General features: G+C 26.6%; 1 protein-coding gene across 9 annotated transcripts in view; it reads left to right on the forward strand.

Annotated features, from left to right (window-relative positions):
• The window catches only part of LOC132930474 (obscurin), a 59,000-nt gene that overhangs the window by 12,701 nt on the left and 31,239 nt on the right, over positions 1-15,060 (forward strand). For 5 of the 9 annotated variants that reach the window (XM_060996365.1, XM_060996366.1, XM_060996369.1 and 2 more), the window contains exons 1-6: positions 389-4,557; positions 4,644-4,780; positions 5,295-5,408; positions 9,151-9,300; positions 11,134-11,304; positions 11,396-11,465. In XM_060996365.1, the coding sequence (XP_060852348.1) occupies positions 523-4,557; positions 4,644-4,780; positions 5,295-5,408; positions 9,151-9,300; positions 11,134-11,304; positions 11,396-11,465 (4,677 nt within the window). In that variant the 5' untranslated portion in view covers positions 389-522. Of the gene's footprint in view, positions 1-388; positions 4,558-4,643; positions 4,781-5,294; positions 5,409-9,150; positions 9,301-11,133; positions 11,305-11,395; positions 11,466-15,060 lie in introns of those variants that run through there. The other 4 variants (XM_060996372.1, XM_060996373.1, XM_060996374.1 and 1 more) reach the window with 3 other exon arrangements.

Raw genomic sequence — 15,060 nt, forward strand, 5'->3', positions numbered from 1 at the left:
TTCAAAATATCTTTGTAAATAATTGTACAAGAGCTATCAAAAATTTTAATTCAAATTCAAATTTATAATAAATAGATTATAAAGAATGATTTGTTAATTTTAAAAATAGATCGGTTTTAAATTGTTCAATGTCCTTCTGTTTCATTCTTAAAAATGTAAAGTTTTTATAAATACAAAAGAAACCATGATGAATCGGTGACTCGTATTTTTTCAAACTCATCGGCTGCGTCTACGTTATTTGGCACAGTTACAACTTCTGGCACCATTGGATATGAGGGTTTGGGCCATTAAAATTTTAACATTTCGGTTCGATTCGTGCTGTGTCGGATGGTGGCATGTGCCAGAGGTGGAAATTAGCTAGAAAGACGGTTCTAACATATTATTACCACACAAACGTATAAACAGTCTGTTCCGACGTGAGTAACCGTTCGCATCATTTTACATCTACGCGCGCTCGTGCCCCGCGTACACAAGTCACTTGTTATGATCTTTCTTTAATGATTTCTATATAATGATATTAAAATGTCAACATACTGTCGTATTACTGGCAAAAGCCGTGGTTTACCAAAACCAAATTATTTCCCATTGCTACCGCCAATCTCTCCAGCAGATGCAAAACGGTTTTGTCGCATAACTGGAAAGTCATATGGGCTGCCCGCGCATCATTACATACCGGTGTTAGTTGGACGAAAAAAAAAAAAATCTGATCTTAAACATGTAGTGATAAATGGATATCGGTATGTATTTCCAATAATAGATGGATGTTCAGAGTTATCTGATGTATTAAAAACGAAGTGTACAGATGATCGTAGGTATGTGTACTCTGTGGATAAGCGTAGATGTAGTCTCGTATTTCCAACAAGCTTAGAAAAAGCAGTTAGAGATGGAGATGTTAAAGATGTCATGATGTCAGAAACTAGTGACACGGTACTTCTAAAATTGCGTAAAGGTAAAACCGTTGAGTTAGAAATCAAAGAAATGGAAATATCTGGCGTGACATTGATGGAAGGCGAAGGGTTTCGGAACAGGCCCAAACAGAAAAAAACAGTCAAGGAAGATTGGAGAAGAAAAATTTTTGAAGATAAAGAAAAGGAAAGCGATGCTGAACTAGAACAGGAAGAACTTAAATCAAAACGGATAACATTTTCAGCAGGTCAAGGAAAACAAATCGAAACTATTGAATCTATACCAAAAATTATAAATGCAAAATCCTTAAGTGTTTCAAAAATAAAAAATATTATTAAACCAACTACAGAAAATATAATACTTGGAGAAAATAATAATAATTTAAAACTTCAAACCGATATATTACCTACTCCAATTTCAATTGAACCAAACGTTATAGATCTCGGTTCTGCATTTCCTGGAGTGGTACATCAGACTTTTCTTAATGATACTGTTCTTACTAATTTACCTATCATTTCAGTGGTATCACCAATAAAACCTTTGATAAAAAACTTTAATAAACTTCCAGTAATTTTGCCTGATATCAACTCGTGTGCAATTGAAGAAATATTAACAGAAGATAATATAAATAAATTGTTAACAATTGATGAAATTAATGTACTAATTGAAAATATTCAATTGGGTACACAAAAAATAATTCCTACTAGTCAAGGTACAACTAAAATATTTAAATTAGATATTAAAAATTGTGAAAAGTATGTACCAGGACAATATGTAAAAACTGAAGATGGTGAAAAATTTGTCCCTGGTAAAATTATTGACACAGCTAATGGAAAATTATTTGTACATGGCGTTATGGTCCAAACATCAGATGGAGCAAAATTTCTTCCTGGACAAATTATTGAGGACTCTGGAAAATCTATGTTTATTGTTGGTCAAAATATTATAACAAGAGAAGGAGAATCATTTGTTCCAGGACAAACGATTACAATAGAAGGTGAGAAAAGATTTGTGCCTGGACAAACAGTTAAAACTCCTGAAGGTATTGGTTTTGTGGCTGGGCAAGTAGTTAACAATGGTGGCGAATCAGATTTTATTCCTGGACAGACTGTAATGACTATTCATGGGCCACAATTTGTACCGGGACAGTTTTGGAATGATGAAAATATCAAATTTACTCCTGGACAAAGTGTTTTAAAAATTAACGGTGATTGGGAATTTGTTCCCGGTGTCTGTGTTGGGTCATCTTTCATACCCGGCTTAACAGTAGTCGAAAAAGAAAAAGAAGAATTCATTCCAGGAAGAATAGTAGAAACTGATAATGACACTACTTTTATACCCGGTATAACAACTTTAGATAACAATGGAAATACAAAATTTGTTCCTGGAATAAGTATTGAAACAGAAAATGGAATAAAATTTGTATCTGGGAATATTTTATCGGATAATGATGGAAATAAACAGTTCATTTTGGGACATGTAACAAATTCAGAAAATGGCGAAATAATCTTCACAGAAGCAAAGTCACTACAGGAAGTAATTTGTTCTGATGAAGTACAATCAGGAATTTTGACAAATGATTCATTTTATCCAAAAGGTGAAAAATCCGATGAAGTTTTTGGACAGATGGTACAAACCGCTTATGGGGTAGAATTTTATCCAGATGATCAAGCAATCTTACCAGCTGGAAAAATAGTTCCAGGAAAATTAATACGAAACAATGGTATTAGATTCGTTCCAGGTGTTGTAGTTGATAATAAATTTATACCAGGACAAATAGTGGTAACAGATAGAGGAGAACAGTTTGTACCGGGACAAGTGATTGAAACACAAATGGGTCCAAAATTTGTGCCAGGACAAGTAGTAGAAACAGAAACTGGTTCGAAATTTGTTCCTGGGCAGACTATTGAAACCAAAGATGGAATAAAATTTGTACCCGGTCAGATAGTAGAAACAAAAGCAGGTCTAACGTTTATACCGGGTCAAATAATATTTACAGAAGAAGAAGGATCTAGATTTGTACCAGGTCAAGTTGTTGATACAATAGAGGGTCCAAGATTTGTGCCCGGTCGAGTTGTAGAAACTGGAGATTGTGTAACTTTTGTACCTGGTCAAGTAGTCGAAACCACAGAAGGTTTGAAATTTATTGCCCCAGATCTTCAAGATGCAGATGATGGTGTGTGTGAGTTCAGTGTCCAAGGATTTGAAGTGTCGCCAGAAGAATTACAAGTTATTCAACCTAATTTTCCTCAAACTTCATATTATACACAAAATGGTAAAATGGCTCTAGATTCAAAAATGTTGGAACAATTATCATTTGCAGGTATGAGTATTGGAAGACAAGTTCCTGCAGAACTTCCAGAAGTTGATGTACGCACACTTCCTTCAATGGAAGTGGCGTATGACGTTGCAGAAAAACTGGAATTTAATAATGACAATACAATTAAATTAGCTCATATAATTAATCGATTATGTAAATTAGATTTAAAAAATACTTACTATGGATCACCGTTAGTACAAAACTTAATAAACAAATTACCGAAAATCAAAACAAATGAAAATGTAGCAGAAGTTATTTCAAATCTTCTTAACACTGCTAAATCGAGTCCTATAACAGCTTTAAATGAAATTTATGTAGTAATATTTGATGATGGTTTTGTAACGGATTTAAAAAACCCTAATAAAGTAAATATTTTGAAGGGAATAATGAATAGTTCTGAACTTGAATCTAAATATATTGCTGAAGCATTCAGTGAAATTTTGAATGATTTAGAAGACTCTAAATTACGTTTAGCATTTGAACATATAGCAGAAGAAAATATAGAATTATTAAAAGAAGTAAAATTAAAAATCGACATGAAAAAAGTAAATAATGAAAAAGAAGCAATTGAGGCATTACAATGGGCAATTGTTAGTGTCATTAATAAAAACAGTGAAATAACTGTTAATCAAATGTTAAAAGACAATAAAAGTGAACAATTCAATCGTTTATTATCTGATGCAGTTGGTCTTGCAAAAGCATTAGGACTAAAAGAAGTTGCTTCAGTACTTATGGATGTTCTTGATGATCGAAGGTCAGCTGATATATTAGCTTCAGATAAGATAACAATAGAAATATTAAGACGACTAACTGTAATGAGGAAACTTGCTGAAAGACGGCCAGAATTTAGTGAAACTTTAAACGGGATGTCTATTGACCCAATTGAAGCAAGATTGGATCCAAAATTACGTGAACTAGTCAGAGAAAGTGGAGTGTTATTACTTCCTCCAGAATCAAACGTTGAAACATCGTTTGATGTTCCTGCTGAATTATTTAGTCCGGGGAATAGTTTAGCAATGGAGGATTTTATGGTGAAATCGAGAAAAATGGGAATTTTACTTATAATTAAAAATGGTCTTCAAGCTGTAGTCCCACGAGAAGCAGCCAGATCAGTTTTAACAGGGCAGGTTCCATACACTGTTTTGGACGAAAGAGGCATGCACAGATTTGAACCAATGAATGTCCTAGATGTTTTAAACATTCGTGCATTTAGCTCAGGAAGATATTCAATGTATAATTGCGCTGTACAAAAAACACTAACGGAAGATGAGGGAACAATTACTCGTGGTAGTTCAATTAGTTTGGATGATAGACAATTAACAATTGGAGAGGTTAAATATTAGACTTTAGATTAGTTATTTGAAGTAAATATTTTGTTTAATGTTCAACTAAATAATTTTAATTATGATTTTTACAGGGAGGCGGAGACGAATACGAGGTTCTTCAAGATTATGAAACAGAACCAGTTGATGGTGCTGATGAGGAAGATGATTTGATTTTAGAACCTGGTGATAGAGTTGTTGTACTAAAACAATCAAAAGATGATCCGTCAATGTAAGTTAATATGAGCAAAATCAAACTTAGCAACTACTAGTTAACATTTTTCAATTTATTGGTTTTAGTAATAGTTGTCGAACATTTTATAGCATATTATATTATAGTGTAAAAATAAAGATATTCTAAATTTGAGTATCTATGTTTAAATGTTTTAATCGATATTAGGTTTTAAATACAACAATTAAAATCCGTTTATCAAAAGTTATTATATATTATATAAATATATATTAATAACGCACTCATGAATTTGCTGTTATGAAATTTGTTGAAAAAACAAAAACTGTTGATTATTTTTAGCGAGTACGCATTGTCCGCAGATATTACAAATTGAGTTTATAATTTTGAAGTTGAGTGACTTGAGGCCGAATAGACAGCCTATAATTAGAGAATTTCTGGCAAAGGTTTTCAAACTGTCAAATCATGATTGGTCTACCGAATACTATTTCTATGAAGGCCAATGTTGTTTTCTAAGCAGGGACTTAAGCGTTCTTTACATATAATTTGTTATCAGGGGCGCCGAGGTAAAACGAAATTTACTGTTGGACAATGCAGCGGCCAAACATAAAATGTCAGTACGACCAAATAAAGTACATCCAACCAAACACAAACCCTTGGATACAGACGGGTAAAATATGTCCATATATTGAAACTGCTGGCTTACGATGCTATTACTCGCTTGACGCTGCTTTTTGTACTTACTTATAAGACTCTGATAATACGCTTTATTATATTATTGTAGTATTGAAATTTAAGTATTTCCTGTATTTTAATATACTTTAAGTATATAGAAACATCAGAAAAAAAATAACAACTGCTTTTCTGTAGTTAGTTTGTTTTTTAATATATTTTATATTTAGAATATGAATACTAATTTAAAATGCATTAGTTATAACCTGTAGTGTATTAATGAATACATTTTTATTTCTTAGTAACGAAATTAGAAACTTAAAAGTTCTACTTTTAAGTAATATTTACAATTCAAATTAATTAAATTTTATCTTTGTGAAAAGACTGATATGAAACTATTAGTGTGGTGTCTTATTTCAAGCTAAGTTCATAACTACCATATGACTAGATATTCTTATCTGTTATCACGTGTTTCAATAATTTAAACACTTAGTATAAAATTATGGTACATTTTAAAGATTTATTTATTTGGAAATTTTTGTTGTTTTGTATTTTCAATGCAATTCAATAAATTATCATAGGTAATTTTTAATTGATTGTAATATTTCTTAAACATATTGGAATATTAATCTAAGAAAAAAAAATATGTTTAAAATGTTAAATATTATTATAATATGTAACAATTATTGTAAATTATGAAGAAAAAAAAAACGAAAAAATTTAAAAGTTTATTTTCAATAATCAGCATTTTATTATTATACTGTATACTTTAACTAAAATCTAAGTATACCTATAGTTTTATACCTATGACATAATAGATAACATAATGTGAATAAACAAAAATTATATTTACACGAATTGGCTATAAATTATATCAGTAAGAAAACACAATTTTCAAATATTTAAAATTACTTTACCTAGCTATAGAAATATAGTGAATAATAATTATATACTTCTCTGTGTAATTATTTATTAGTATCTACTGATTTTATACATTTTATCTAAGTAATTTTTGTAATTACCTATTAGTTTAATATATGTCTTTAAAATAAACAATTGTAAAATAAAACATTTTAAGAAAAAAAAAATGTGATTATATATAAGTAAATCAAAATTATTTGTTTAGTACAATAAAAACATAATTTAAGTTCATATTCATTTTGTTGAATGTTTATTTAGTTTTATACAATTATTTGTATGTGTATTTATAATTCATAAAACATGGTCTTGTTGTACACGACTTGGCATCCAAAATTGTTAATATGTGGCCTAAGTAATTATTATTTGTAGAAGTCAATTTATGTAGGCAATGCTGTTATTATATAAAACCTTTGGGTAATAGAACGGTACTTGAACGTATAAGAAGCAAATATTAAACGGTCTATTTTTTGCGTTACTTATTATTTACCAAGACACAAAATAGGTCACTTATTTTTAAAAACTTATGACATAATAAATTACATATTGAAAATCTACTTTGTTATAAATTAAATTCATTTATATAGAAATTCAAAAATCTACACTATTAAAAAACATTTGTTTTTGCTTAATGATGCAAAATATTGTCTTTAAATAATATCAAAATATTTAATCCGAGTATCTATGGATATTAACCACTATATGCATGATATGTAACGGTTACCTAATATAATTTTCGTTGTCAGGAAATAGGAATATACGAGTAATGAGTAATGAGTAATGAGTTAAATACAGCTTTGAAAACAACAACTATAAATCATAATGTAAAAGAAGATGGCAGATATTTATGGAAGGGACAATGAACTGAGGCCGCGTCGTAAAAATAGTTAAATTCACAATATTTGATAATATGTTAATTTATGCACGTACATAGAAACAATATACATATTATATCGTAATATAAAACTGTGTACCTACTCCGTTTATTTAAATTCAATCATTTTTACAAATAAATAATACCTGCTGTATATTTCTAAAATAAAAGCATTTAACATTAAAATATTACTGTCTATACTATTTTCAATAGAAAATAATAATTCGACGTCTTTATTATTAATTTTCGTAATACGTAATTGGTTCAGGCTAGTTTACTTTTACGAATAGTGATTACTTAGAGATTATAAGTACTAAATTAGTAAATTTCGTATTTACGTATTGCTTTTTTAGCATGACAATATTATTGTATTTTATGAATAAAACTAATGTAGATTTATATAAATTATAATTTATAATTCTATAATGAATATCAATCATTTTTAATGATATTGTTTATCTAATAAAAACTGTTACACATTATCATATGATATTTAATACCTGGTCATAAATTAAAAATTGACTAACCATTGGAACCACCATTTCAATCATTCCCATTTTCCATATAGATTGATTGAGTTTATACCTACTTAAATTAAAACTTTAAAAACCATAAGTTACACAATTTATTTAAAAAAATATAAAACAAATCATAAAAACCATTATCATAGCTCTTAATTAATTATTCCAGTTAAAAATATCACCGTGAATAAAACTTTAGTTTTTAGAAAACAAATTGATCCATTACATTTTTCAATTTAACAACTATAATATTGTAGAAACACATAAATAAGTTAAAATATGTATTACTTTCACTTTATAGAAATTACATTTTTAAATTGTAAAATATGAAAATACAAAAATAGCATATTTCAATCAAAGTATATGTCTGATACTTAACTAAAAATAATAAAATTTATCGCTTCTATACAACTAGAAGTGAAAAAAAAATAATTAAAGTATCTAATGTTAATTAGATAATGAGTTAACGATGTTAATTAGATAATGTTATTTAGAAACTTAAGGATTATTAGTTTTTGAATGACAAATTAGTCAAAATATTTAGCAACAAATTTGCAGATATTCTTATAAATTTGGCCGTCAGTTATTTTTTTCTGAAAAAATATTATTAAATTATTAATTTTTATACTCAACATAATAAATTGAATTCTAAATTATTTACTGCATTATAATTAAAGAATACAATACATATATATTCAACAAGTTCTGTGCTCATAAAATGTTTGAAACTGCAGAGTTTATAATATTTTCCACGAAAATCATAAATATAATTTTAAGACTGTTATTATTTATTACTTATAGTACTCTTACGTGGTTTTAATAAACAAAATCTTTATTTAAATTTCATAAACAAGTCTACAGTATAGTAGTGAAAAATAATCATCGAGTGATGGTGGCACTACTATAATAATAGATTTAATCGTTTGTAAAAACTAAATAAATCAATATACTTAGGTACTTTTTATGTATTTTATTATACACTCACCAATAGGGCTATTTATTTTTAGGAGTTTTGCCAGATTTGTATCGAAATTTTTTAGCAAAATGTTTACCTATAATACATGAGTTTTAGTGTATATTGCATATACAATATTATAGATAAGTACTTAAAAATAAATATTTGGTGTTAGGTAAACAAAATTAAGTTAAAAAATTATGTCTATCAAATATTAAAAGACAAAATTATTAACTGAAGAAGTTTAGTAGTTTAAATAATGCTTTTAATATGTATTATCGTGTTTTAAATAATTATCTATAATTATACAATGAGTGTATTAAATACACAAGAACATATACATACATTGTATACATTTATTTTATGCTGTTGTTGCTGTTATATAGTGCTATAATATTGCATTATTGCTTTGATCATTTTTATTATCAACATAAAAAATGTGCTGTATTAATATTTTCAATTATTGATTTAGGTCATTGGTTCAAAGTCTTGACGAGCCAACTAAAATGGGATATGTACCTAATAGCATTCTAAAAAAAATACCGGCTCCTGTTAGAGCGACAGCTGTGGTTCCAGCAGAAGGACAAACATTATCAAAAAAGGATGCAAAATTTAATAGAGAGTAAGATAAGCCAATTTAAGAAATATTTTTACAGGTAGAGTGATCGGTTAACGTCTCATAACGATACCAGCTTTCGGCATAATCTAATGACGCACAACATAAATTTAATTTGTTCACTCCAGTATAAATTCTATCTATGATCACATCTAAATTAATTTAAATTAATTTATCAATCATAACTCGACCAAAATAAATTAATTCTATTAAGTGTGCAAAAAACCCAAAATTTAATAAAATAAGACATACATATTTTAAAATTAAAATACAATTTTCGCAAAAAAATTGTATTTACTTATATAATATAAACTTTATAAATATAGTTTTGACCGGAATTATAATATTATAGATTACGATATTATATTTTATAGGTATCTGTTCGTGAATATTTATATCCATAATACACCGTGTTTTAAATTTGAAAATTTGAAAAAATATCCCAGAACATTTTAGTATATAAATTAGTTGTAAAGCTTTCGAAACATAAATGATTCATCCAAAGAATAATATCTGAATTCAAAATGAAATTAACTTTTGAAACTCTTTTTACCCCTCGTTAACCCATAACTCGAGTATCAAACAATAATTTCGATTCTTCTATTACTATTATGATGAACGCATTTAACGAAGAGTCTTACACATTGCTTCTTACTCTCTTGAATATACCTTGTTCCCCCTTCCACCATAAATTATACTTTGGTCCTACATTACCTATAATTATCTATCTTTGGTAACCACAGAAAAACAACTAATCTCTAACTTCTAACCAAATTTATAAATAGCTTAATAAATTCACCAACATTTTTATCAGAATTTAATTATAGAGTTCATCTACGTTAAACAAGACCTTTTTTTCCATTTTTTATTACGTTTTCTTCCTTAAACAATTTTAGCCACTAGCCAGTACAACTTTATACGCGTAGTTATAGCAAACAATTATCCTAGTATTTAGTTTTGGTCTATTTTGTAATAAAAATAAAACAAAAATTTGAAAGCAATAACAGGTATCATTGTATACGAAAAACGATTCTGAACAGAGATGATTTGTCAGTCAATGATTTTCGCAGTTTTGAGATATTTCGTAAACATTTGAACTTTAAATGCTTATAAACAAAAATTGTGACTAACATATTTTTGATTTTTTTACTACGATAAGTACAACTTATAATAAACCTTGTATTAAATTTTAAAGATTTTTTGGATAGCCAAATTTTTTTTATCGGCATTTTAAGAAAAAAAAACTTAAAAAGTCAAAAATTTCAATTGTCTATAAGTAGCTTAGAAAAAATCAAAATATTTTGAAAATTTAATCGTAAATAGATAACTATAATATAAACATTTTGTGAAAATTTCAAGTATTTACAACGATTCGTTTTTGAGTTACAGCAAAATCAAAAAATCGATTTTGTCGAAAAGTGGATATGCGTAAAAATAACCATTTTTCCGTTATTTTTTCAGGGTTTTTCCCAACGCTTTTGAAAACTATAGGAAATTTTTTACTTTTGACCCCCCCCCAAAAAAGTACCAACTAGATGAATTTTACTTTTCAAAGAGGAGCTGATGTAAAAAATCGAAGCATTATAACTACTCCAAAACGTGATGACAGACACAAAAAAAAAAAATAAAAATAAAAAACACATCATTGTAAAATCAAAATTATAGAAACAATGTATTATGTTATTAGTTTTAAAATAATATTGAATAAAATGTATAAAAATTTGGTTTATTATAAAAAATAATTAATATTTGTATTTTATATGAAAACAATTAATAATGGATACATACATATTTAATATAATTTATTTCTATGAATATATGATTAAACTTTTTTTATAGTGTGGTACTCGCAGAATTAGTAGAAACTGAAGAAGAATTTGGTCAAGATATTCAAGAAGTAGTAGAAAGATATTTAAATCCTTTAGAATTAAATGATGCGCCAAGAATAGTGAGAGATAATAAAGATCTCATATTCAACAATTTAAAACAAATATCGCAATTTCATAACACGTAAGTTATTTAACATAACCCTTTAATTAAATACGCCTCAAAATATATTATAAATCTAATGAATTGTTTGTTTTCCTATACAATTTCACAGAGTTCTCATTGCTGGATTAAAATATGCAGCTAGCGAACCAAAAACTATGGGTAGAACATTTCTTCGTTTAGTAAGTGTATCTGTACTAAATCAATATTTGAGATTTGATTAGTTATTAATCAAGTTGCTGATAAATGAATTCCTCGTCGATTAAAATAAAAAAGTACCACATATATACAGAATACACTTGGTATATCCGTATTGGATTTCAATAAAAGAATTTTCTAAAAATTATATCATTTGAAATAGAATAAATAAATTTGTAATTTCAACAAATAATTAAATTGAACTCTATAAAAAAAAAAAATGTAGTACATATTTGTAAGAAAAACTTATGAAGTTTTAAACCTATTCTTTTGATCAATTTTCAATTTTTTTTATTCACATACCTATTTTATATTTATCATACAAAAATTTAAAAATATTTAAAGTAGAAAGTTTAAAATATCTGTAAATAGCAATAAAAAAAAAAAAATATATTTTGAAAATTGTAATATAATTATTTGGTAAATATATCAAGTATCTAAGATTATTCAATTTTGTACTATTATATAAAATCGATTATTTTAAAAACTTGTAAATTGTTTTCTACTTTTAAACGATAGAAACCACCCAATCATTTTGAAAAATACTAGGAATTTTGATTTACTTCGGAATACCCCCAAACTAATTGAATACAATTTTCTATCAAAAACTTCAAAAAATATACCTTTTGATTACTTATAACAAATAGGTCTTAAATAATGTACTTATATAAACATATATTTATTATTATAACAAATCTTGATATTTAGTTACTTTTTAATTTGTGATTATATTATCAATCTTATTATGTAGTTAAGTTAAAATATTAAAATAGTTATTAAGTACACCTACCTACTCAAACATGAACCTGTATCTATTTAAAATCAAATAATTTTTCTTATTCATTTAAAATTTAATCAAGAATAAAAATGGATTTATGCAAACGTCATAACTCATAAACATTAATATAAATTTAATAAAATCTTTATTCTTTTTATTTATATACAGTTTAAATTTATAAATATTTTCAGAGGCATCGTCCATTTAGTTTTAAATACCAATATATTATAGAAGTATAGCTCGGTGCATAATACTTGCGTCCGAGATTATAATCAGTAGGTGAATTATGTCACACTAACAAAAGTCATAGCCTATTTACGTCCAGGAGTATCTTTTTAGACAAGTTAGTTGGATTCCAGGTTTTAATAAGGTAAATTATATACTACAGACTATTTTATCACATAATAGATTAATTATGTGAATTCATTATTAATTATTTATTTATTTATTTATATAACGCCGACGAGAGCTCAATTACAGTAAATGAAAATATTTTAATAAATTATATTATTTAGTATAAAAACTGTTAATATATTAAACAATAATATAGATGCCTCATTTGTACTTTAGTTGAACTAGAATAGGTACATAAGATAAAATAATTTTAATTAATATACAATATTAAAAATATTGGAACTTGGATAATATTAACAAATCATTTGAACAGGATACAATATAATTAATAAGATATAAATTAATAGCACTTGAAAAACAATATCTTTTGGAATATAAGTATTTTATATCAAAAAAATTATAATTTCTTAACTAATTGCATTCTCCAGTTAAACTGTCAAAGGTATTTATTTATTTTACAATTAATAGGAAATGTCCTTTGAATAGAATAAGATACATAGGATATAATTAATAATAGATAGAAAATTCATAAAAATAAAAATAATGATACAAAATACGAAAAATAGAGTAGGTACAATGTACCTAATTAAAAATAATTAAATAAGAATGGAAGGATCCTCATTGGCGAATAGCATAAACCGTCTTATTGGTTCGTTTTTCATAAAATTAATTTTAAATTTGGGAATATAAAAAGACATAGGTGTAAGGATAGGATATTGAGGAATATTAAAGTTAATAAGCGATAAGAGAGTAGGGCAGTCTATAGCATTAGATAACGGATAGAGATGTAATCATGATGAAGCGGACATAAAAACTAAACAATATTTCCCTTCCAGCCTTCCCATTTTTATACAGACTTAAGATTGTGTGTAGTAATAATTATTACAACAGGTAGGTTAAAAATATTTTTTTTGCTTATTATATTATTATTGGAATATTACATGTAGTTTGTAATTTTAATTATAAAAAATAACATGACATTAAATAATAATTTTTTATGAATTCAAATTTACTAATTTATTTCGATTGAAAATCTGCCATTGCTGTCATTTTGCGTTTTTAAATTTTAGATATCGCAGGTGATAAGGACTAAAGGACGCAATTCAGACGTGCTCAAAATAAACCTAGGACACAATTAATATTATACCTTTTTATATACCTTTTGGCTTTTTATACGGGACGCAATTCGTAAGCAACTATCGGAAAAACAATTATATTTATTTACATACATAAATAGTTCTAATATTCTTCGGGGATTAATTATTGATTTTCAGCAAAAAAAAAAAAAAACAAAACAAAACCAATGTTGTACAAAATTTATTTTGCTTAAATATTTGCATTTTTCTTGATTATTTTGAAAAGTATTTGGAATTTTTACGTTTGCTGTCTCAAAAGTACAAATTAGATTTAATTTTCTACTAGTAATTATTTTCAAAGCTAAAGATTTTACTATTCCAAAAAGCAATGATGGACACAAAAATAAAATAAAAAAGCAAATACATATTACTGTAAAACCAATAGATTCTGAGCAGAGCTTAGAATCTAAAATTAAAATCATTTTTTGCTTTAATTTTTTTTAAATATAAAAAAAGATAAATCAAGTTATGCAATCATATTATTATTTATGTAAGTTGAAGTATCATTCGTTTTGTTTTTGTTCAAAATAAAATTATGATAACAAAACAAAAATGTTACAGAAATACAGAATAATAATCTACTGTAGAAATAGTTTAATACTTATGTAGGTAATAATATTATTTACATTTTTAGACGTTGAAATAAATTTCTTTATTGTTTGCCTATAGACTGGCTAGTCTGGCTATAGTTGACTCCTTAATATTATGTCTTAAATCAGCGATTCCCAAAGTGTGCGCTACGTTGTCTTCAGAGAGACGACGCGCCGCAATATAATTATATACTTGTCTTATGGTCTACAAATTCAATATACTGAATACATTTGAAAACCCAACAATGGTGTTGACAGAAACTATTACGATTATGTTTGTACTCGATTAAGAAATTTAAGATATATGGTGAAATTCATTTTCGTATTTATATAATAGCTATAAACAATTTTTTCTAGTTTTTATTTCTATTTTCTATTTCGTATGATTAATTAATCTATAACTTGAGGAAGGGCGCTTTGAGAAAATCATAATTAAAAAAGAATAGTGTGAGCTACAAAAGTTGAGCATCGGTGTCTAAAAATCTCAGTGCTCCTTACTGTAAATTAATTTTTTATAACTCTTCTACGTTACTTCTCATGTCTATACTATCTCAACAGTGACATATCAAACGTGCAAATAATATTCACTTTTAAAGTTTTAAATAATTATAAATGCGAAATATGATTAAAACGTCCCTATTTTAATAATTTATCTAAAGCTACAAGAATAATTACATAAAATAAAATAAAATATTCTTTTTACTTTTATTGTTTATTATCA

Source organism: Rhopalosiphum padi, chromosome 4 (assembly GCF_020882245.1).
Source record: "Rhopalosiphum padi isolate XX-2018 chromosome 4, ASM2088224v1, whole genome shotgun sequence".
Taxonomy (NCBI): Eukaryota; Metazoa; Arthropoda; class Insecta; order Hemiptera; family Aphididae; genus Rhopalosiphum; species Rhopalosiphum padi.